Here is a 26,056-nt window from a genome sequence, read left to right on the forward strand (position 1 = left end):
TCACTCCACCACCTGGATTTAAATGAAAACTGACGTTGCCCAGTGACACCACTTCCTCAGCAACCCTCTGAAGTAGAACATGCTCATTTTCTTCATGCTGCTTCAGGGCCCTCCTGAAAATAGTGGAGGAGGAAGGTCTGGAGGCATTTGGGATGTGATGTGCCACTGAAGGATGAAGAGGTGCCCAAAGAGGGAAAAACAATGGAAGAAGACAACTGGCCCAAGAGAATTCTTACCTTGACCTAAGTTTGGATCTAAAGAAGTGAGATAGCTGGAAGAAAAGATATTGAGCAAAAGTTATTGAGCAAAAGTTTCAAAACGGCTTTGCTGCCATGATGGGGTCTTGCTCCCAGTCCTGTCTCTGGTGGAAGGTCCCCACCATGATCAGTAATCTCCAGTCTGGAGGTTTCAGTAGGACAGGTCTCCTTCTCCTAGCTGGCCAAAGCCTGACAAACTCAAGCTTGCAGCCACTCTGGGACCTAGATAGTTTTAAATATTGGTTTAGATCCATTTTATAAATAATGAAAGTCATTTTAAATTACATTATGTTAAACAAAATATAAAAGCATATATAAAGAAACATAACCAGCCAGGTACAAATTGGTGCATTCTCTTTTGCTTCAATTATTTCAATCAATAAATAAAGATTAGCTTTCAATTCTGCTTTAAATTATCTCGCCAGAGATGGCTCTGGCAATGGTTCCAGCTAGCTCTCAGCTTTGAATGCAAAGATAGTGCTATATTCATCTTTGAATTCTACTTTCCACACACCCCCGCCCTGCCACTGCCAAGCCCAGAGCTGGATGAGAAGAGAGTGAATGTGTACCGAATGTAAGCAACACGAAAGACTTAAAAACAAAGTCCTTGAACATGCCTTATTCATGGACAAAGAGGAGTTGCAGACTTAGTTCTCCATCTGATAATTGTAAAGGATTTTTCAACACAGACCTTTGACTTCCTACATTTTGAGAAATTTTTGGAAAGTTTCTACTAAACAGAGCATGTACCTAAATCCCTGTGTTTTTTTTCTCTCCCCCTAAAACAAGTTCCTATGGACATGGCTGTGGATTCAACATTTTCTGCAGCCTGTTGTCACAGGGAAGACTTTCATAGTGCAGACCAGCAGAGGAGTATGCCTGTACTGGCATGAGTGAAATGCATGTGCAAATGAAAACTATTCCTTTAATAGCATTTTCTTTTATCTTTACACTCTCCCAGCCAAGCTTGGAATCTGTGTAGCTTTGCTTCAGTGCATAAGGTACCTTTCGAGAATCAAACCTGATGGAAATATATTTCAGCAAGCAAGAAAAACAGTTAAGCTAGAAATTTGTTTTGCAATTGCTAAATTATCCCAACTTCCTCAAGTCTTTTTATATTTGCCAGCCTTAGGTGATGGTTTGTAGTTACATGTGAAGCTCTAGTGCCATCCAACTGTCCATTTGGACAGACTTGTATTCTAAATATCTGAGAAGATGCTACAGTTTAAATAGAGAGATTAAATGGAAGAGAAGCAGGTGTTTATAATACCTTTGATCACATGTTTTATGATGGGAGCATGACCTGAAGCAGACCCTTATGGGAGAGTGTGCTGTATTGTTCAGTATCTTCACCCTTTCACTGGTAGACAGCACTATCTTGATGTACTCAAGTGGTTTTGACAGATTCAGTAATACAGAAAACTAGGGAAAATTAGATGTAACTGGGTGAGGGAAGTAATCCATTTATAAACTGAAGCAGTCATTATAAACATGTTTGTATCAGTCTTGCATTTGAAAAAAAAATGTGTTTTCCACTTTTCTTTTTAGCACTTTTTGAAATGTGTTATTTGAGTGTGAGTAAGAAACATTGAACCTTAAAACAGCAGCTGCAGGATCGCCTTGTTGAACTTCTGAACTTTCACAGTTCTAAGGCGTTTAAAGCAGCCTTTTCATTGAACATATTTGCTTGGGAAGCAGCACACCCACAGGTGTTGGTGTTAGGTTGAAAGATCAACAGCCGATGCAGTGCTGATCGTGGCATCAATAGTGGTTTTCATTTTTGGTACCTAAATAAGACTAGTCAGTGCGTCTGTTCAACTCAGATCTCACAAACAGAACGGAATTTCCCCCCTCCCCCCAGCTTTTTTTTTTTTTTTTTTTTTAACTTACAGTTATATTTTAACTTCCTGATATCAGGTTTAGTCAAGCTTGGTCGCCTTATAATTTTCTAAAAAAAACAAACAACAAATAACACAAACAAAAAAATCCCAGCAGGTAAAATGTGTAATGAGTATGCATTTTAAAAAAAATTTATCCAAAAAGATTGTCTTCTCAAATCTAAATCAGAATACTGGCAAATCTTAACAATGAACTCTTAACTCTGCTAATTACTAACAGTAAGGAGGAAAGGAAATATCCAAGAAGATACCACAGAAGAAGAAAAAGAAAAAGAATGAGGTATGGAGGCAGGGTTCTAGTTTTATTTCAAGTAGACTTTACCTCATGTCATATTTTGGTTCCCCAAAAGTTATTTAGAATCAGTATGTGAAGAAAGTATATAATTATATGTCTTTGTGAGAGTTTGCTTTTCAAGGGAAGCTTTCAAAAAAAAAAAGTGTTCAAATGAATAATCACCCTTAATTTATCTGTTGAAAAACTTTTATTTTCTTCAATGGGGACTTACCTGCCTTACTATTTGGTGTCTCTTCACTAAGTTCTGGGATATCTAGGATATTTTGTACCTGGAAAAGACCTTAGAAATCTTCTTGTCCTTATTTTACAGATAATGGAAGAGAGGGTCAGGAGATTAGGTGACATCAACAGGCAAAGCTATGAGAGAACTTCTATTGGAACCTGTGTCTCCTTTGTCTTAGACCAGAGTTTAATTTTACGACTATACCTTGGTCTGTCTTATTTTTGTTAAACCTATTAAAACCATGCAGCGTCTCCTGAACACGTGCCAGATGAGAAGTTGTGGCCAACTCTGGATGTGTCAAGAGTCAGTGGGATTTAACCTGTGAAGTGCATCATTCACAATGGCACGATCTCTGTAAGACAGCCGGCTGGAATATTGTTGACTTTCAGTGTATTTTACAAAATCCAGAATTGTTTAAACTCTGTCCAGTTTTACCCTAGGAGCATTAAGGTAACTTACCCTGTCGCTTAGCAGTGCGTGTTTATATATATGTGTGCACATATACCCCACAAGCCAACGTTTTGAGATTAGTTAGTAGATCTAATAAATTGTATTCTCAAAAAATAACTTTTTATTTAAAAAGTAAAATTATTATTAGAAGGGCATCAAGATGACAGAAGAGTAGGACGCGGAGATCACCTTCCTCCCCACACATACATCAGAAATACATCTACACGTGGAACAACTCCTACAGAACACCTACTGAACGCTGGCAGAAGACCTCAGACTTCCCAAAAGGCAAGAAACCCCCCACATACCTGGGTAGGGAAAAGCAAAAAGAAAAAACAGAGACAAAAGAATAGGGACGGAACCTGCAACAGTGGGAAGGAGCTGTGAAGGAGGAAAGGTTTCCACACACGAGGAAGGCCTTTCGCGAGCGGAGACTGCGGGTGGCGGAGGGGGAAGCTTTGGTGCCACGGAGGAGAGCAAAGCAACAGGGGTGCGGGGGGCAAAGCAGAGAGATTCCTGCACAGAGGATCAGGGCCGACCGGCACTCACCAGCCCGAGAGGCTTGTCTGCTCACTTGCTGGGGCGGGCAGGGCTGGGAGCTGAGGCTCGGGCTCCGGAGGTCTGATCCCAGGGAGAGGACTGGAGATGGTGTGAACACAGCCTAAAGGGGCTAGTGTGCCACAGCTGGCCAAGAGGGAGTCCGGGAAAATGTCTGGAGCTGCCGAAGAGGCAAGAGACTTTTTCTTCCCTCTTTGTTTCCTGGTGTGCAAGGAGAGGGGATTAAGAGCACTGCTTAAAGGAGCTCCAGAGACGGGCACGGGCCGCGGCTAACAGCGCAGACCCCAGAGACGGGCATGAGACGCTAAGGCTGCTGCTGCTGCCACCAAGAAGCCTGTGTGCGAGCACAGGTCACTGTCCACATGCACCCAACATAGGAGCACCTCAATACATAAAGCAAATACTAACAGCCATAAAGGGGGAAATTGACAATAACACAATCATAGTAGGGGACTTTAACACCCCAGTTTCACCAATGGACGTATCATCCAAAATGAAAATAAATAAGGAAACACAAGCTTTAAATGATACCTTAAACAAGATGGACTTAGTTGTTATTTATAGCACATTCCATCCCAAAACAACAGAATACACATTCTTCTCAAGTGCTCATAGAACATTCTCCAGGATAGATCATATCTTGGGTCACAAAACAAGCCTTGGTAACTTTAAGAAAATTGAAATCGTATCAAGTATCTTTTCCGACCACAATGCTCTGAGACTAGATATGAATTAGAGGAAAAAATCTGTAAAAAATTACACATGGAGGCTAAACAATTCACTACTTAATAACCAAGAGATCACGGAAGAAATCAAAGAGGAAATCAAAAAACACTTAGAAACAAATGACAGTGAAAACCAAGAGATCACTGAAGAACTCAAAGGGGAAATCAAAAAACACTTAGAAACAAATGACAATGAAAACACAATGACCCAAAACCTATGGGATGCAGCAAAAGCAGTTCTAAGAGGGAAGTTTATAGCAATACAACCCTACCTTAAGAAATAAGAAACAACTTAAACAACCTAACCTTACACCTAGAGCAGTTAGAAAAACAAAAAAAATGCAAAGTTAACAGAGGGAAAGAAATCATAAAGATCAGATCAGAAATAAATGATGAAGGGAACAATAGCAGAGATCAATAAAACTAAAAGCTGATTCTTTGAGAAAATAAACAAAATCAATAAACCATTAGCCAGACTTATCAAAAAAAAAAAGGGAGAAGACAAATCAATAGAATTAGAAATGAAAAAGAAGTAACAACTGACACTGCAGAAATACAAAGGATTATGAGAGATTACTACAAGCAACTCTATGCCAATAAAGTGGACAACCTGGAAGAAATGGGCAAATTCTTAGAAATGCAGAACCTTCCAAGACTGAACCAGAAAGAAATAGAAAATATGAACAGACGAATCACAAGCAATGAAATTGAAACTGAGATTAAAAATCTTCCAACAAACAAAAGCCCAGGACCAGTTGGCTTCACGGGCTAATTCTATCAAACATTTAGAGAAGAGCTAACACCTACCTATCCTCCTCAAACTCTTCCAGAATATAGCATATAATTTGGAGGAAAAACTCCCAAACTCATTCTACGAGGCCACCATCACCCTGATACCGAAACCAGACAAAGATGTCATAAAAGAAGAAAACTACAGGCCAATATCACTGATGAACACAGATGCAAAATTCCTCAACAGAATACTAGCAAATAGAATCCAGCAGCACATTAAAAGGATCATACACCATGATCAAGTGGGGTTTATCCCAGGATTGTAAGGATTCTTCAATATACGCAAATCAGTCAATGTGATACAACATATTAACAAACTGAAGGCGAAAAACCATATGATCATCTCAATAGATGCAGAGAAAGCTTTTGACAAAATTCAACACCCATTTATGATAAAAAACCCTCCAGAAAGTAGGCATAGGGGGGACTTTCCTCAACATAATGAAAGCCATATATGACAAACCCATAGCCAACATTGTCCTCAGTGGTGAAAAACTGAAACCATTTCCACTAAGAACAGGAACAAGACAAGGTTGCCCAGTCTCACCACTATTACTCAGAATAGTTTTAGAAGTTTTAGCCACAGCAATCAGAGAAGAAAAAGAAATAAAAGGAATCCAAACTGGAAAAGAAGAAGTAAAGCTGTCACTGTTTGCAGATGACATGATACTATACATAGAGAATTCTAAAGATGCTACCAGAAAACTACTAGAGCTAATCAATGAATTTGGTAAACTAGCAGGATACAAAATTAATGCACAGAAATCTCTTGCATTACTATACGCTAATGATGAAAAATCTGAACGTGAAATTAAGAAAACACTCCCATTTACCACTGCAACAAACACAATAAAATATCTAGGAATAAACCTACCTAAGGAGAGAAAAGACCTGTATTCAGAAAATTATAAGACACTGATGAAAGGAATTAAAGATTATAGAAATAGATGGAGAGATATACCATGTTCTTGGATTGGAAGAATCAACATTGTGAAAATGACTCTACTACCCAGGGCAGTCTACAGATTCAGTGTGATTCATTTCAAACTACCACTGGCAGTTTTCACAGAACTAGAACAAAAAATTTCACAATTTGTATGGAAACACAGAAGACCCCAAAGAGCCAAAGCAATCTTGAGAAAGAAAAGTGGACCTGGAGGAATCAGGCTACTTGACTTCAGACTATACTACAAAGCTACAGTAGTCAAGACAATATGGTGCCGGCACAAAAACAGAAATATAGATCAATGGAACAGGATAGAAAGCCCAGAGATAAATCTGCACACATATGATCACCTTATCTTTGATATAGGAGGCAAAAGTCTACAGTGGAGAAAAGACAGCCACTTCAATACGTGGTGCTGGGAAAACTGGACAGCTACATGTAAAAGAATGAAATTAGAACACTGTCTAACACCATACACAAAAGTAAACTCAAAATGGATTAAAGACCTAAATGTAAGGCCAGACACTATAAAACTCTTAGAGGAAAACATAGGCAGAACACTCTATGACATAAATCACAGCAAGATCCTTTTTGACCGACCTCCTAGAGAAATGGAAATAAAAAACAAAAATAAACAAATGGGACCTAATGAAATTCAAAAGCTTTTGCACAGCAAAGGAAACCATAAACAAGACGAAAAGCCAACCCTCAGAATGGGAGAAAATGTTTGCAAATGAAGCAACTGACAAAGGATTAATCTCCAAAATATACAAGCAGCTCATGCAGCTCAATATCAGCAAAACAAACAACCCAATCCAAAAATTGGCACAAGACCTAAATAGACATTTCTCGAAAGAAGATATACACATTGCCTGCAAACACATGAAAGAATGCTCAACATCATTAATCGTTAAAGAAATGCAAGTCAAAACTATAACGGTTGACATGTATACACTGATGTGTATAAAATTGAGGACTAATAAGAACCGGCTGTTTAAAAAAAAAAAAATCTATTAGGTTTATAGACATGTTTGCAATTAAAAAAAAACAAAACACTACTGTTACCTTGGAGAAAAAAAAAAACTACAATGAGATATCATCTCACACTGGTCAGAATGGCCATCATCAAAAAATCTACAAACAATAAATGCTGGAGAGGGTGTGGAGAAAAGGGAACTCTCTTGCCATGTTGGTGGGAATGTAAATTGATACAGCCACTATGGAGAACAGTATGGAGGTTCCTTAAAAAGCTAAAAATAGAACTACCATACGACCCAGCAATCCCACTCCTGGGCATATACCCTGAGAAAACCATAGTTCAAAAAGAGTCATGTACCAAAATGTTCATTGCAGCTCTATTTCCAATAGCCAGAATATGGAAGCCACCTAAGTGTCCATCAGCAGATGAATGGATAAAGCAGGTGTGGCACATATGTACAATGGAATATTACTCAGCCATAAAAAGAAACTAAATTGAGTTATCTGTAGCAAAGTGGATGGATCTAGAGTCTGTCATACAGAGTGAAGTAAGTCAGAAAGAGAAAAACAAATACAGTATGCTAACACACATATATGGAATCTAAAACAAAAGTCATGAAGAACCTAGGGGCAAGACGGGAATAAAGACACAGACCTACTAGAGAAAGGACTTGAGGATACGGGGAGGGGGAAGGGCAAGCTGGGACAAAGTGAGAGAGTGGCATGGACATATATACACTACCAAATGTAAAATAGATAGCTAGTGGGAAGCAGCCGCATAGCACAAGGAGATCAACTCGGTGCTTTGTGACCACCTAGAGGGGTGGGATAGGGGGGGTGGGAGGGAGACACAAGAGGGAAGAGATATGGGAACATATGTATATGTGTAACTGATTCACTTTGTTATAAAGCAGAAACTAACACACCATTTAAAGCAATTATACTCCAATAAAGATGTTAAAATAAATAAATAAAATTATTAAAGCTCAATCTCTAGAATAATGACATACTTGATAGTTTTTCATATAAATCCTTTTTAATGCTTCACAATGTAATATTTCTCACTCGCACCATTTGTCTAAAATGAGTAGCTAAGAGACATCACAAGGTAAATATGTTTAACATGCTTGCATACAAACCTCAGTCTTAGGACACATGGATCCTTGGTCCTTTCTTTGTCCCTTAGTTTCACCTTGAACAAGGCATTAAGCTTTTTTTTTTTACTTGAATATGCCCATGTATAAAATTGGAATATGAATGCCTAGAAATTATTTAGGATTGTCATGAATATGTATCTAGTTGTATGTGAAATGTTGTGAGATCTTTGAAATATGGGTAAAGTATATCCAAGACATCATTAGAGTTTTTGTTACTGTCATTGAAAGAAAAAAGAATTCATAAAGTGTTCAGCATGAAATCAGCATTCATTAAGTCAGCAACTATTTACCATGGTACACAGGAAGAGCACTATATTGAGAATCAAGAATCCTGGATTCTGGCTTTGTCGCTATCACAATAATTTAAAAGACTTGTTACCTCGCCCTTCTGTGTCTCGGTTTCCTTAGCTATAAAATGAGTGGACTAGACTAGCTTGTCAGCACCATTCTTTCTAGGGCTTGCTTAGTATTGCTCAGGATATCTGAGGATGTGCACTATTTATTATAAGGCAGTGCCAATTTCTAGATATATGGATACATTGGGTTAGCCAAAAGGTTCATTCGGCTTTTTCCATAAGATGGCTCTAGTAGCACTTAGTTGTCTTTAATTTCACTCAAAACAGTTTTGTTAGATTGTATGTGACAGCTGTCATATTAGCATGCAGTTAAAAAAAGACATATCAAAATTGGTCCATTTTTGTGCAGCCATTTTAATATTGAAGATAGAAAAAAAAGCAACATTTTTGGCATATTACGCTTTATTATTTCAAGAAAGGTAGACATGCAAAAAAAAGATTTGTGCGGTGTATGGAGAAGGTGCTATGACTGATCGAACGTGTCAAAGTGGTTTGCAAAGTTTTGTGCTGGAGATTTCTAGCTGAATGATGCTCCATGGTCGGGTAGCCCAGTTGAAGTTGAGAGCGATCAAATCGAGACATTAATTGAGAGCAATTAATGTTATATCACGTGGGAGGGGAGCTAGCCGACATAGTCAAAATATCTGAATCAAGCCTTGAAAATCATTTGCACCAGCTTGGCTATGTTCATTGCTTTGATGTTTGGTTTCCACATAAGTTAAGCAAAAAAAACCTTCTAGACCATATTTCTGCAAGCAATTCTCTACTTAAATGTAATGAAAACCTTCCATTTGTAAAACAAAGTGTGATGGGCGATGAAAAGTGGATACTGTAGTAATGTGGAATGGAAGAGATCGTGGGGCAAGTGAAATGAACCACCACCAACCACTCCAAAGGCCGGTCTTCATCCAAAGAAGTTGATGTGTATATGGTGGGATTGGAAGGGAGTTCTCTATTATGAACTCCTTCTGGAAAACGAAATGATTAATTCCAACAAGTACTGCTCCCAGTTAGCCCAACTGAAAGCAGCACCTGATGAAAAGTGTCCAGAATTAGTCAACAGAAAATGCGTAATCTTCCATCAGGATAACACAAGACCACATGTTTCTCTGATGACCAGACAAAGACTGTTACAGCTTGGCTGGGAAGTTCTGATTCATCTGCTGTATTCACCAGACATTGCACCTTTGGATTTCCATTTATTTCAGTCTTTACAAAATTCTCTTAATGGAAAAAATTTCAAACCCCTGGAAGACTGTAAAAGGCATTTGGAATAGTTCTTTGCTCAAAAAGATAACAAGTTTTGGGAAGACGGAATTATGAAGTTGCCTGAAAAATGGCAGAAGGTAGTGGAACAAAAGGGTGGATACGTTGTTCAATAAAGTTCTTGGTGAAAATGAAAAATGTCTTTTTAGTTAAAAACTAAAGGCACTTTTTTGGCCAACCCAATACAACCTAATATACATTTTGTATATATAACATTTACATTTGTGTTTTATATATATATATATGATGAATAAACATATCATTTATATAAAATAAGTTATGGACATGTCAAATTGCTAGGACTGAAACATTTTGGGGTAGGATCTATGAAGCCAACTGAGATATTTCCCATGGCACGGCATTGCCCAAGGTATAAAGAAAATATATTAGATCAAGCTTAAATAACAGTGCTTGACTACCAAAATGGATGTTCATCTCATGTGTGCATATCAGATACAACTTGTTTTTACTTTAGTACAGATATTCATGTTCTAAAAAGTCAAAACAAATATTCTGAAATTATGCCCAGAATTTTATTTTATAATTTACATGATGTTTATGTATGAGCACCAGGCACATAACCTAGCATTCAAGTCTTCTCTGTATAATTTTTCTGTTACTCTCATTCTAAAATTCATATGCAATTTCAAAGGAAACTTGCAGTTGGCTTTTCAGAATGCAAATCTTGTTATAAAATACACCTGAGTTTTGGAACCATAACTCAATTGTAATTAAAATTTTGTAGGCAAGTGTTTTCAAATATGGCTAAAATGCATTGGGGTGGGGAATCAAGGCCATGTATCTTCACCTGTAAGTCAAAGCGAGCCATCTACAGATAACACCTATTTCAGTTCTCATCTGAGAGATGAAAAACTGAGCAGTAAAGCTGTTTTTAATATCGTTTTATAGCTGTGCATGACTAGGGAATAGTGATGAGAATGTGGGTAACATTTTCTTCCAAAAAGTTTCACCATGAGTGTTAAGTTTATTTGGAGATGTATAACTTAATGAGGCTACGTCATGAATACACTTTCCTGTACGAAATCGGTGACTTATACCCACAGTGAACGTTGAAACGACAGCCTGGTGCCAACACCGGGATCACACTGGAGAGAGAGGGCTGCCCTGCCTGGTACTTGGCCCCTTCCCTGCAGCCTGTCGTGAGCACTCGTGCTAACTAAATGTGAACACCTTTACTTTCCAGCTGCTGCTAATTGGTTTGGGAGTATTTATGTAAGTGTTGATTTTAAAGCTAAAAATAGCACAGTGATGTTTAAATCCAACTCATTCTGGCTGTCAGAAATGCTCCCATGATCCTGAAAGTGTTGCTAAAAATGTTCAGGTTTTAAAAATTGTAGTAATTAAACTTGTCTGTTGTGAGAGCCACATATGATACGTTCCCTGCTCTGATAATCAAAGAGGTAAAGGACAAGCTTCTTAAAGGTCTCTGCCTGGCTGGCAAGACATGACCTCCTGCTGAACTTTATTAGGGAGCAAAGTATTGTAATGTGAGCAAAAGGAAGAGACAAAGTAAATTTCAACATAGCTTTATACCCTTGTATTCTATGCAACTGATCAGATCTATTTTAAGTTAACATTAAAAATAGAAATTATAATAATTTTACCAATAAGATTAAGCATAGAGCTTGCCAAACCATAGTATTTTCTGGAGACAAATTTGAGGATTTGAAATCACGTAATTAATATTTCTCAAATCTAAACTGAAGAAATATAGTGACTGTTCAGCATCTGTTGTTTATACCCTAGCTCTTCATAATGAGATGATTTTTACCCCTTTATTCCCAAATTTAAAAGTCATGATTTTACAGATTTGGCTCAAAGTTATTCAAGTAAGCTATGAGAAAAAATATATATAATTTTTATTTTTAGCTTTGTGTGATTTTGTGACTCTTCTTTTCATCCTGTTATTTGGTGAAGGAAAAGCCTAAGTGCTCTTAAATTATGGCATATCATTTATTTGGTAATTTTTGGGAAAAGTGATTTTTATGGACCCTGTCAAGAAATAAGCTGTCTTTGTCTAAGTCTTGAAGCACTGCACTGCTACAGTATTGTTGAAGTCAGTTGGGAATTGACTTTGTGTCCTTGTAGGATGTCCTAAGCATCTGTCTGCCTGCCCCATCTCTAGAGAATATCAAAGAATTCTTTTACTTCAATATATAGAAATGATTTTGGCAAGTGACAAACACTGCCCATTAGTTGAGATGATAAACTATAGTTACTACCCTTTTTTTTTTTTTTTTTTTTTTTTGCGGTACGCGGGCCTCTCACTGCTGTGGCCTCTCCCGTTGCGGAGCACAGGCTCCGGACATGCAGGCCCAGCGGCCATGGCTCACGGACCCAGCCTCTCCGTGGCATGTGGGATCTTCCCGGACCGGGGCACGAACCCGCGTCCCCTGCATCGGCAGGCGGACTCTCAACCACTGCACCACCAGGGAAGCCCGCAAGCAGAGTTTTTGATGCAGCTTTTAAAATAGTAGAACTTTTGTCTTAGACACATAAGTCTGTGAATGTGTGTTTTTTCTTTAAGTCTGTAGTGATTGACATGATTGCTATATAAGTGTAGTCAGTTCAGAATTACCCTTGAGCAGATTATCACATTGTAATTGGGCCAGTATTGCTTTCAAATTCTAATTGACATTTTCATATACTCAGAGCATTAGGTACTTTGTTGACATAAATAAAACCTTTACTTACTACCTAACCAGAACTAGAAAAAATTCCTTTGAACCTTGCGGAGCGTTGATTTGAACCAGAAAATATGTTATTTTCTTACCTTGGCATGGGATCAACAAGAAAATTACAGCTGGGGTAAGGAGCAGAGTCACAAATACAGTTAAAACCTTATAACAAACATCCCAGTTTTTTCTTTGACATTTCAAGGATGTATGTCCATATAGTATTACAAAGCCAAAAAAGAATATTTGTTTTAATAACTGCCACTGTTAACTGTTCATAGACTAGACTTATTTTGTTAAGATGGTAATACTCTCTAAATTAAGCAACAGATTCAATGTGATCCTTATCAAAATCCAGCTAGCACTTTTGCGAAACTTGATGCTCAGATTCTAAAATTCATATGAAAATGCAAAGAACCCAGAATACTCAGAACAAACTTAAAAAAATAATTGGAGAATTCTTACCTCCTGATTCCAAAACTTAGTACAAAGCTACAGTAATCAAGACTGTGTAGTACTGGCAAAAGGATACAAATATAGATCAATAGAATAAAATTGAGAGTCCAGAAATAAACCCTTGCATTTTTGGTCAGTTGAGTTTTGGTAAGGGTGTTAATACAACTCAGTGCAGAAAGAATAGTCTTTTCAACAGATGGTGCTGGTACAACTAAATCTCCACATGTGAAGAATGAAGTTGGACCCCCTACCTCACACAGTGTACAAAAATTAACTAGAAATGGTGATAGGCCTAAATGTAAGAGCTAACACTGTAGAACACTTAGGAAAACATATAGGAGTAAATCCTTGTGACCTTGTGTTAGGCAGTATTTCTTAGATACAACACTGAAACACAAGGAACTAAAGAAAAAATAAATAGAACTTCATTAAAATTAGAAACTTTTGTGCTTCAAAGGGCCTATCAAGATAGTGAAAACACAGCCCATAGAATGGGAGAAGATTTAGAAATCGTATACGTAAGGAATTTGTATATGGAATGTTTAGGAAACTCTTACAACTCAATAATAAAAATACAAATAATTAGGCATTTCTTTAAAGAAGATATACAAATGTCCAACAGTCTCATGACAAGTTGCTCAGCATCATTAATCATTAGGGAAATGCAAATCATTAGTCATTAGGTATATGCAAAACAAAAACCACTTCACACCCACTATGATGGCTAAATTGTTTTTAAAAAAAGGAAAATAACAAGTGTTGGTGAGGATTTTGAGAAATTGGAACCCTCATATATTACTGATGGGAATGCAAAATTGTGCAGATGTTTTGGAAATACTATAGCAGTCCCTCAAAATGTTAAACATAGAGTTAAGATATGGCCCAACAATTCCACTCCTAGGTGTATACCTGAGAGAAATGAAGAACATCTGGCCATGCAAGAATTTCTCATTCTTAGCATTATTTCACAATTGAACACTTTCAAATATTCGTGGCAGCATAATTCATAATCATAAGCAAAAGTGGAAAACAACCCAAATGCCCATAGAGTGATGCATGGGTAAACAGAATGTGGTACATCCATACAGTGGAATATTATTTGACAAAAAAATGGAATGAAATACTGATACATGCCACAACATGGGAGGGTCTTAAGCACATCATGTTAAGTGATAGAAGCCACATATCTTATGATTCTGTTTATATAAAATGTTCAGAATAGGTAAATCCTCATCGACAGGGCTTCCCTGGTTGCGCAGTGGTTAAGAATCCACCTGCCAATGCAGGGACTGGGTTCGAGCCCTGGTCCTGGAAGATCCCACATGCCGCGGAGCAACTAAGCCCTCACGCCACAGTTACTGAGCCTGCGCTCTAGAGCCCGCAAGCCACAACTACTGAGCCTAGAGCCCGTGCACCGCAACAAGAGAAGCCACTTCAGTGAGAAGCCCGCACACCACAACCAAGAGCAACTAGAGGAAGCCTGCGTGCAGCAACGAAGAACCAACCCAGCCATAAACAAACAAATAAATAAATAAATTTTATTTAAAAAAAAAATCCTTAGCGACAGAAAGTAAATGATTGCCATGGGCTGTGGGAAGCAGAAAACATGGGGAGTGCTGGCTAATGAGTATGGGGTTTCTTTGTGGGGTTTTGAAATTGTTCTAAAATTACGTAGTGGTGATGGTTGCAGAACTCTGTGAATAAGTGAAAAAGGACTGCACTGTACTTTTTCAAAGGGTGGGTTTAATGTTATATGAAGCATATATTAATGAAGCTTTTATAAGAGAAAAAGTAGTGGATCTTAAAGCCCCAGTCAAGCCTTTAGATGATTGCAGCTGCAGCCCTGCTGACACCTTGACTGCAACCTTATGAGAGATTCTACCCTACAGCTGCCCAGCCAAGCCACTTCTAAATCTCTCACAGAAACTCTGGGAGATAATGTTTTTTAGCCATTTAATTTTGAATTTATTGCACGATATTAGGAAGCTAATAGAATGCCATTCAGCTTATTTACTCATTAACATTCACTAAATCAATTCTGTGTGTTGTGTGCTTAATGTAGAGAGGACTAGATACAGCCTCACCCTTCATGGAGCTCCCTCTTGTGAGAGAGAGAGATGAGGAAGTCAGTGACTTTGATTTTGACCTAAATGCAGTCATCAAATGTTCTGTCATGTGCAATAGTCACGAGTATGTATATTTTGTTAAATTGTCTCTTCAGGTATTTTTGTAACCTGCCCAACCCTGTGACTTTTCAGTGTAAGCAGACATCAAGCCCTTCATAATAAGGTGAATGTTTGAAAGCTTTCAAATACATTAATCTTTTAAGATTTAGTACCTTAAACTAAAAAGCATCCTTTAACTTTTTGGATTTTTTTTTTCTTTCTTTATCCTCATGAAGACGAAAAAGCGAATACATTTTTTAAATCTAGTATAGATCAAGTGCTTCCCAAAACTACCAACCCCTAGGTGAAATGTTGCTCTTCAATCTAAAAATGAAATAATTTTTTTAAATCAGTTCACAATGACACACTGCTTAAGTTGTGCCTCTCTGTCTTGTTTTCTTCAAAATATTAACCTAATTCCTTTATGTCCAGCCTTTTAACTCATCTATTGTATTTTTTGGTTGAAATGGTACATTTAGATTCATGAATGCTCCATGTAGTTTGTTTCAGTGAAACCTGAGTTTGTAATGAGCGCTATCTGTGACTCTGCTTCTGAAGAGTGATATGTCTGCAGAATTACTCTGTTAAAGTTCATTCCACACGGGGAGTGGGAAGGGTAAGCTGGGACGAAGCGAGAGAGTGTCATGGACACGTATACACTACCAAATGTAAAATAGATAGCTAGTGGGAAGCAGCCGCATAGCACAGGGAGATCAGCTCAGTGCTTTGTGACCACCTAGAGGGGTGGGTTAGAGAGGGTGGGAGGGAGACACAAGAGGGAGGAGATATGGGGATATACGTATATGTATAGCTGATTCATTTTGTTATAAAGCAGAAACTAACACACCAATGTAAAGCAATTATACTCCAATAAAGATGTTTAAAAAAAGAAAAAAAAGTTCAGTTCCAAAGCCTAACAGAGGACTAATGTCTTACTAAATGAGAATCTCAAGTGGGCTGGCTTTCTAGAATCCATCTCTCCTCTATGTAACACCCAGTTCAACTTTGCCACCATCCTGGAGGGCAGGACCTCTCTCGCCCTCTTACCTCTCTGCAGTAGAAGAGTGTTTACCATTTTAGAAGTTAAGTGGTTAATTTTAGGTTCTCTGTGCTGAAAATCATCCTCAGAATTAAAGTCATAAGGCAAAGTAAGAACTCCAGATTTCTTTTCCTGCACTAGTCCTGTCACACTTTTGATAGAAGTGACCTTGCCAGGTAACCTTTTTTTCATGAATTTTGCTTTCTTTACATTTTTAGTGTCACCAGGGAGATGCAAGCAAGTACAGTACATTAAAGCTAATACATCACTACCTGTCAATGGAACCTTCCCATTGGTACCCCTTTTCCTTGCTGATTTAAAACACTCAGTCCCAAAAGCTTATGGTTGAGTAGCAGGAAGCTAAATGATGTATTCCAAAGCTCTTAACATACTGCCTTGTGTAAATGGCCCGTTTGAGTATTTCAGAAACCAAACAGAAGAGAAAAGAACATTGAAGGCACTGAAAAGATTAACACCTGTTTCCAGTCTTCAAAGAAATTGGAGCACACTGTATATATCCAGAGTAAAACCATTTACTCTCTCCTGTTGAGACTTTTTATTCAAACCTTCAATTTTATGTGCATAACATCCACATGCTTATGGGTTTGTTTCACTACAGAATTCCACACAGGACTTAGAAGATGAAGTTATGAATGGTGTGCAGACAGAACTCTTGACATCGCCGAAAACAATGGATGCATTGAGGTATATTCTACTTATGTGAATAAGAATATTTTATTTCAATTTAATGTTTGTTTTTTTTTTAAGTTTATAGTTTTTATTTTATAGGAAACATCAAGATAAGTAGAATACTTGAGTGAAACCTAATTCTAAAATTAATTGCTAAATTACTTTTTTCTCTCATTTTCTTTATATGATATGAGAACTTCCTGACAAACATGTATACAAATGAGCCTCAATGCTTCCAACTCTTCTGCAACCTGGATTTCTTAATTGCTTTTTTCTTCTCTTTGAACAACAGTTTAAAGTGAACATTTCAGCGTTCATCGTGGTGCAGTGTTTTCCTTAGATGTCCGCTCCTTGAATATTACTGTGCCTTGTGTTTTAACAGTCTTGCAATATTTCACTCTGTGTATAAAATGAATCCAGCCTATCAACCTGGATTTTTCATGTTTTTAATGTGAGTAACTTCTTATACAAAGTTAGTTGCTGTCATGTTTACGGGCACTTGCTTTGCTCTGCGCTAATTTCCAGTTCATCCCTAGCTGCTGCCTGGGTTCAAATCCCAGCTCTGCTGCTTATTACTTCTAGGAGCTTAGGCAAGTTGCTCATCCATCTTTGCCTTAGTTTCTGGTCTGTAAAATGGAAATAATATTAAAACCTTCTTCAGAGGGTTAGTATGAAGACAAAATTAGTTATCATGTGTAAAGTAATTTGAACAGTGCCTGAGTCAGAGTAAGTCCTGTTGCTACCACTACCATCAACATCATCATTATTATTATCATCATCATCATTTCTAAAGTTGCTTCAAAATTTGCATAAGTAATTTCATGTTTAATAGGCTGTTGGCTTTAGCCCTGAAAGGTGATGCTTTTGAGACTGATGGTCATTCATTCAGGCAGTCAACATACTCCTTTCATTCAGTCCAGTTATTAATAGGTGCCAAGCACGTTACATGGAATTAGCTTAAAAACAAAATGTGTGGTCACCTTTTATCATGCTGCTTTACTGTGTGGATTTTCCTCAAGCTTATAATTTATGGCCATATGACATAGTTACTCTTTATTTAGATTGTGTTTGTTTGATTAATGAGCTGCACAATATTTAAACTTTGGTACAGAAAATCTCCAGGGCACTGTCTTTTTAGAAGCTTGATAAGATTGTTTTTGGAGGTAGGCATAATGAATGTAATACTCTTACTCTGTTTGCCTTTAATTTCACTTTTTTTAATGTTAGCTTTTTGAAAAGTTTGCTAACATCTTGGCTAAGTATTACGTTGCTATAGAGTTAACAATTGTTTGGTTTACGGCTGCATGAACAAATTAGCTCAGCTTTCTCCAGATACAAGGAATTCAGAGAAATGGACTATAGGACTTTTAAGAAATAATATTCTTTAATGAAAATACATATGTGTATCTGTATAATTTGATTATCACAAGGGACTTTTTGCATGAGTTTTATTATCACCTTTAGCAGGCTAAGGAGTTGCAATTCAGAGCGATTAACTTCTAGAGACCCAATCTACATTCACCACTCTTGTCTCCAAACCCTTTGACTCCAGTGTTACCTGTTGTGTGCACCTTCACTGATTCCTTGGTGTTTTATTTCATGATGCATAATCAGGGCTAAGAAACCTGTTATGGTGAGCACCAGTGTAGGAAAAATCATCTGAAATTAGTTTGAGGCCAAGATCAGAAAGTAGAGTGAATGCAAACTCCATTGCTTGCAGACTCTCAGATGGGGGGAAGATGAGGATTTTAACAGTATGGAATGCAAAGCTGGGGCTGGGGGTGGAGGTGGGCAGAGTGGCAGGAAGCTTAGAGATTAAAATTCTAGGACAGGACGTTGGTTCTAGCTGGTATGGGATGAGGAAGAAAGAATGGAAGGAAATTAGGAAGCCACTTACAGCTGAGTTACATCATCAGTTTTCTCCTAAGGCAATGATAGTCTGATACCCCACAGAGCTTCGCCCAAGCATAGGACTTTGGACTCACTTCCATGCAGATGACATAGAAGCTAAGTAAATTACTGCAGAGTCCATCTCAAAATGGCTTCAACCTGTTGTGATGTTTTAATTCCCCTAGCTATTGTTCAAGCCTTTGTTACTCTCTGTCAGACTATTGTAATAACCTACTAACTCTGCTCTTAAGTGTCAATCTATCCTTATTCTCATTGATCCCACATATCACTACTGGATCAATTTTTTTTTCTTTTTTAAAATAAATTTATTTATTTTACAAATTTTTTGGCTACGTTGGGTCTTTGTTGCTGCACGCGGGCTTTCTCTAGTTGTGGTGAGCAGGGGCTGCTCTCGGTTGCGGTGCGTGGGCTTCTCATTGTGCTGGCTTGTCTTGTTGCAGAGCATGGGCTCTAGGCACGCAGGCTTCAGTAGTTGTGGCATGCGGGCTCAGTAGTTGTGGCTCGCGGGCTCTAGAGCACAGGCTCAGTAGTTGTGGCGCACGGACTTAGTTGCTCCGTAGCATGTGGTATCTTCCTGGACCAGGACTTGAACCCGTGTCTCCTGCGCTGGCAGGCGGATTCTTAACCACTGTGTCACCAGGGAAGTCCCAGGATAAAATGTTTTAAACCACAGCATTTATCAAACCATTCTTTAGTTCCAAACTTTTGGATTTATTGAAGTCCTGAGTTTGAACACTACCTTTGTAACTGTGGACTATTTATTAAACCTCTTTAAAATATTCTTTTTTTCCTATGGAAAATAGGCAGTTACACTAGCACAATAGTAAACGAAAGGCTGGATAAACATTAATTGCTATTGCAATTATCATTATCACACATACTATATTGTAACTATTTGTCATTCTCCCAAACAAGACTGTGGATCCTCCAAGCATTCCTGACACCAAGCACAGATCTTGGAACATAATAACAGCATTGGATAAATGCTGGATAAAACACAGTGCATCATAAATCATAGACATAAGTATTAACTGCTCACCCATTATTAACACAAGCATTTATATTTAAAGAAAAATAATATTTAGAGGCAGTTCTCCAAATAGTCTTTCAATATATCTTATAATAGTCTTACAGTATATTGTAAGACTGTCTTACAATAGTCTTACATGTATCTCTTACGAAGTACTGCTCAATGTACTTTGATCTTAAAAAGACAGTGAAGCAAGAGGGTTCTATTGGATGTTTCCTGTTTAAAAATAAGATTACCGTTTGGTGTGCACTCCCGTTCATCCACAAGGGTGACCCACTGCTCCTTGTGAGGACTGCTGTGCGGCTGACAGGGTCTTGGTGCTCTGGCCTGATGTTAGGCCTGAGCCTCTGAGGTGGGAGAGCTGAGTTCAGGACACTGGACCACCGGAGACCTCCTGACCCCATGTAATACCAATCGGCGAGAGCTCTCCCAGAGATCTCCGTCTCAATGCCAATACCCAGCTCCACCCAACAGCCAGCAAGCTCCAGTGCTCGACGCCCCATGCCAAACAACTAGCAAGACAGGAACACAACCCCACCCACTAGCAGAGAGAGGCTGCCTAAAATCCTAATAAGGTCACAGACACCTCAAAACACACCACCGGACGCAGCTCTGCCCACCAAAACACAAAAAATCCAGCCCCACCCACCAGAACACAGGTACCAGTCCCCTCCACCAGGAAGCCTACACAAGCAACTGAACCAACCTCACCCAGTGGGTGCAGACACCAAAAATAACAGGAACTATAAACCTGCAGCCTGTGAAAAGGAGACCCCAAACACAGTAAGTGAAACAAAATGGAAGACAGAGTAATATGCAGCAGATGAAGGAGCAAGGTAAAAACACCCCAGACCAAACAATTGAAGAGGAAATAGGCAGTCTACCTGAAAAAGAATTCACAGCAATGATAGTAGAGATGATCCAAAATCTTGGAAATAGAATGGAGAAAATACAAGAAATGTTTAACAAGGAGCTAGAAGAACTAAAGAGCAAACAAACAATGATGAACAACACAATAAATGAAATTTAAAATTCTCTAGAAGGAATCAATAGCAGAAAAACTGAGGCAGAAGAAGGATAAGTGACCTGCAAGATAAAATAGTGAAAATAACTACTGCAGAGTGAAATAAAGAAAAAAGAATGAAAAGAATTGAGGACAGTCTCAGACACCTCTGGGACAACATTGAACACACCAACATTCGAATTATAGGGGTCCCAGAAGAAGAAAGGGTCTAAGAAAATATTTGAAGACATTATAGTTGAAAACTACCCTAACACAGGGAAGGAAATAGTCAAGTCCAGGAAGCTCAGAGAGTTCCATACAGGATAAATCCAAGGAGCAACACGCCAAGGCACGTATTAATCAAACTATCAAAAATTAAATACAAAGAAAAAATATTAAAAGCAGCATGGGAAAAACAACAAATAACACACAAGGGAATCCCCATAAAGTTAGCAGCTGATCTTTCAGCAGAAACTCTGCAAGCCAGAAGGGTGTGGCAGGACATATTTAGAATGATGAAAGGGAAAAACCTACAATCAGGACTACTCTACCCAGCAAGGATCTCATTCAGATTTGACAGAGAAATTAAAACCTTTACAGACAAGCAAAAGTTAAGAGAATTCTGCACCGCCAAACCAGATTTACAGAAAATGCTAAAGGAACTTCTTTAGGCAGGAAACACAAGAGAAGGAAAAGACCTACAATAACAAACCCAAAACAATTAAGAAAATGGTAATAGGAATATACATGTCTACAATTACCTTAAATGTAAATGGATTAAAAGCTCCAACCAAAACAAACACCATAGACTGGCTGAATGGATTCAAAAACAAGACCCGTATATATGCTGTCTACAAGAGACCCACTTCAGACCAAGGAACACATACAGACTGAAAGTGAGGGGATGGAAAAGGATATTCCATGCAAATGGAAATCAAAAGAAAGCTGGAGTAGCAATTCTCATATCAGACAAAATAGACTTTAAAGACTATTACAAGAGACAAAGAAGGACCCTGCATAATGATCAAGGGATCAATCCAAGAAGAATATATAACCATTGTAAATATTTATGTACCCAGCATAGGAGCACCTCAATACATAAGGCAAATGCTAACAGCCATACAAGGGGAAATCGACAGTAACACAATAATAATAGGGCACTTTAACACCCCACTTTCACCAATGGACAGATCATCCCAAATGAAAATTAATAGGGAAACACAAGCTTTAAATGACACATTAGACAAGATGGACTTAACTGATATTTATAGGACATTCCATCCAAAGCCAAAAGAATACACTTTCTTCTCAGGTGTTCATAAAGTATTCTCCAGGATAGATCATATCTTGGGTCACAAATCAAGCCTTGGTAAATTTTAGAAAATTGAAATGGTATCAAGTATCTTTTCTGACCACAGTGCTGTGAGACTAGATATCAATTACAGGGAAAAAACTGTAAAAAACACAAACACATGGAGGCTAAACAATTCACTACTAAATAACCAAGAGATCACTGAAGAAATCAAAGAGGAAATCCGCAAATACCTAGGAACAAATGACAGTGAAAACACGACGACCCAAAATCTATGGGATACAGCAAAAACATTTCAAGAGGGAAGTTTATAGCAATACAATCCTATCTCAAGAAACAAGAAACATCTCAAATAAACAACCTAACCTTACACCTAAAGCAATTAGAGAAAGAAGAACAAAAAGAACCCCAAAGTTAGCAGAAGAAAAGAAATCATAAAGATCAGATCAGAAATAAATGATGAAGGAAACAATAGCAAAGATCAATAAAACTAAAAGCTGGTTCTTTGAGAAAATAAAATCGATAAACCATTAGCCAGACTCATCAAGAAAAAAGGGAGAAGACCCAAATCAACAGATTTAGAAATGAAAAAGGAGAAGTAACAACTGACACTGCAGAAATACAAAAGATCATGAGAGATTACTACAAGCAACTCTATGCCAATAAAATGGACAACCTGGAAGAAATGGACAAATTCTTAGGAAAGCACAACCTTCCAAGACTGGACCAGGAAGAAATAGAAAATATGAACAGACAAATCACAAGCACTGAAATTGAAACTGTGGTTAAAAATCTTCCAACAAACAAAAGCTCAGGACCATATGGCTTCACAGGCAAACTCTATCAAACATTTAGAGAAGATCTAACACCTATCCTTCTCAAACTCTTCCAAGATGTAGCAGAGGGAAGAACACTCCCAAACTCATTCTGCAAGTTTTCTGGAATCTCCCAGATTCCAAAACCAGACAAAGATGTCACAAAAGAAGAAAACTACAGGCCAATATCACTGATGAACATAGATGCAAAAATCCTCAACAGAATACTAGCAAACAGAATCCAAAAGCCCTTTAAAAGGATCATACACCATGATCAAGCGGGGTTTATCCCAGGAATGCAAGGATTCTTCAATATATGCAAATCAATCAATGTGATATACCATATTAGGAAATTGAAGGAGAAAAACCATATGATCATCTCAATAGATGCAGAAAAAGATTTCCACAAAGTTCAACACACATTTATGATAAAAACTCCAGATAGTGGGCATAGAGGGGACCTAGCTCAACTTAATAAAGGCCGTATATGACAAACCCACAGCCAACGTCGTTCTCAATGGTGAAAAACTGAAACCATTTCTTCTAAGATCAGGAACAAGACAAGGTTGCCCACTCTCACCACTATCATTGAACATAGTTTTGGAAGTTTTAGCCACAGCTATCATAGAAGAAAAAGAAATAAAAGGAATCCAAATTGGAAAAGAAGAAATAAAGCTGTCACTGTTTGCAGATGACATGGTACTATACGTAGAGAATCCTAAAGATGCTACCAGAAAACTACTAGAGCTAGTCAGTGGATTTGGTAAAGTAGCAGGATACAAAATTAATGCACAGAAAACTCTTTCATTCCTATACGCTAACGATGAAAAATCTGAAAGAGAAATTAAGGAAACACTCCCATTTACCATTGCAACAAAAAGAATAAAATACCTAGGAATGACCTACCTAAGGAGACAAAAGACCTGTAAGCAGAAGACTGTAAGACACGGATGAAAGAAATTAAAGATGATACAAACAGATGGAGAGATATACCATGTTCTTGGATTGGAAGAGTCAGCATTGGGAAAATGACTATAGTACCCAGAGCAATCTACAGATTCAGTGCATCCATATCAGACTACCTATGGCATTCTCCACAGAACTAGAACAAAAATTTTCACAATTTTTATGGAAACACGGAAGACCCCAAATAGCCAAAGCAATCTTGAGGCAATTACATAGCTACAGTAATCAAGACAGTATGGTACTGGCACAAAAACAGAAATAAAGATAAATGGAATAGGTTAGAAAGCCCAGAGATAAATCCACGCACATATGATCACCTTATCTTTGATATGGGAGGCAAAAATATACGATGGAGAAAAGACAGCCACTTCAATACGTGGTGCTGGGAAAACTGGACAGCTACATGTAAAAGAATGAAATTAGAACACTGCCTAACACCATACACAAAAGTAAACTCAAAACGGATTAAAGACCTACATGTAAGGCCAGACACTATAAAACTCTTAGAGGAAAACATAGAGAGAACACTCTATGGCCTAAATCACAGCAAGATCCTTTTTGACCTACCTCCTAGGGTAATGGAAATAAAAACAAAAATAAACAAATGGGACCTAATGAAACTTCAAAGCTTTTGCACAGCAAAGGAAAGCATGAACAAGACGAAAAGCCAACCCTCAGAATGGGAGAAAATATTTGCAAATGAAACAACTGACAAAGGATTAATCTCTAAAATATACAAGCAGCTCATGCAGCTCAATATCAAAAAAACGAACAACCGAATTCTAAAATGGGCAGAAGACCTAAATAGACATTTCTCCAAAGAAGATATACAAATTGCCAAGAAACACATGAAAGGATGCTCAACATTGCCAATCATTAGAGGAATTCAAATCAAAACTACAATGAAATATCATCTCACACCGGTCAGAGTGACCATCATCAAAACATCTACAAACAATAAATGCTGGAGAGGGTGTGGAGAAAAGGGAACTCTCTTGCACTGTTGGTGGGAATGTCAATTGATACAGCCACTATGGGGAACGGTATGGAGGTTCCTTAGAAAACTAAAAATAGAACTACCATATGACCCAGAAATCCCACTACTGGACATATACCCTAAGAAAACCTTAATTCAAGAAGGGTCATGTACCACAATGTTCATTGCAGCTCTATTTACAATAGCCAGGACATGGAAGCCACCTAAGTGTCCATCAACAGATGAATGGATAAAGAAGATGTGGCACATATATACAATGGAATATTACTCAGCCATAAAAATAAACAAAACTGACTTATTTGTAATGAAAAACGGATTAAAGACCTACATGTAAGGCCAGACACTATAAAACTCTTAGAGGAAAACATAGAGAGAACACTCTATGGCCTAAATCACAGCAAGATCCTTTTTGACCTACCTCCTAGGGTAATGGAAATAAAAACAAAAATAAACAAATGGGACCTAATGAAATTTAAAAGCTTTTGCACAGCAAAGGAAAGCATGAACAAGACGAAAAGCCAACCCTCAGAAGGGGACAAAATATTTGCAAATGAAAAAACGGAAAAAGGATTAATCTCTAAAATATACAAGCAGCTCATGCAGCTCAATATCAAAAAAACGAACAACCGAATTCTAAAATGGGCAGAAGACCTAAATAGACATTTCTCCAAAGAAGATATACAAATTGCCAAGAAACACATGAAAGGATGCTCAACATTGCCAATCATTAGAGGAATTCAAATCAAAACTACAATGAAATATCATCTCACACCGGTCAGAGTGACCATCATCAAAACATCTACAAACAATAAATGCTGGAGAGGGTGTGGAGAAAAGGGAACTCTCTTGCACTGTTGGTGGGAATGTCAATTGATACAGCCACTATGGGGAACGGTATGGAGGTTCCTTAGAAAACTAAAAATAGAACTACCATATGACCCAGAAATCCCACTACTGGACATATACCCTAAGAAAACCTTAATTCAAGAAGGGTCATGTACCACAATGTTCATTGCAGCTCTATTTACAATAGCCAGGACATGGAAGCCACCTAAGTGTCCATCAACAGATGAAT

The 26,056-nt window shown here is 37.9% G+C and overlaps 1 protein-coding gene across 1 annotated transcript in view; it reads left to right on the plus strand.

The window, feature by feature from the left end:
* Positions 1-26,056, plus strand: part of PARD3B (par-3 family cell polarity regulator beta) — a 1,021,377-nt gene that overhangs the window by 506,312 nt on the left and 489,009 nt on the right. The window contains exon 5 of the mRNA XM_024738381.1: positions 16,877-16,962. Within this exon, the coding sequence (XP_024594149.1) occupies positions 16,877-16,962 (86 nt within the window). The remainder of the gene's footprint in view (positions 1-16,876; positions 16,963-26,056) is intronic.

This window comes from Neophocaena asiaeorientalis, unplaced genomic scaffold (assembly GCF_003031525.2).
Source record: "Neophocaena asiaeorientalis asiaeorientalis breed wild unplaced genomic scaffold, Neophocaena_asiaeorientalis_V1.1 scaffold258, whole genome shotgun sequence".
NCBI classification, from domain to species: domain Eukaryota; kingdom Metazoa; phylum Chordata; class Mammalia; order Artiodactyla; family Phocoenidae; genus Neophocaena; species Neophocaena asiaeorientalis.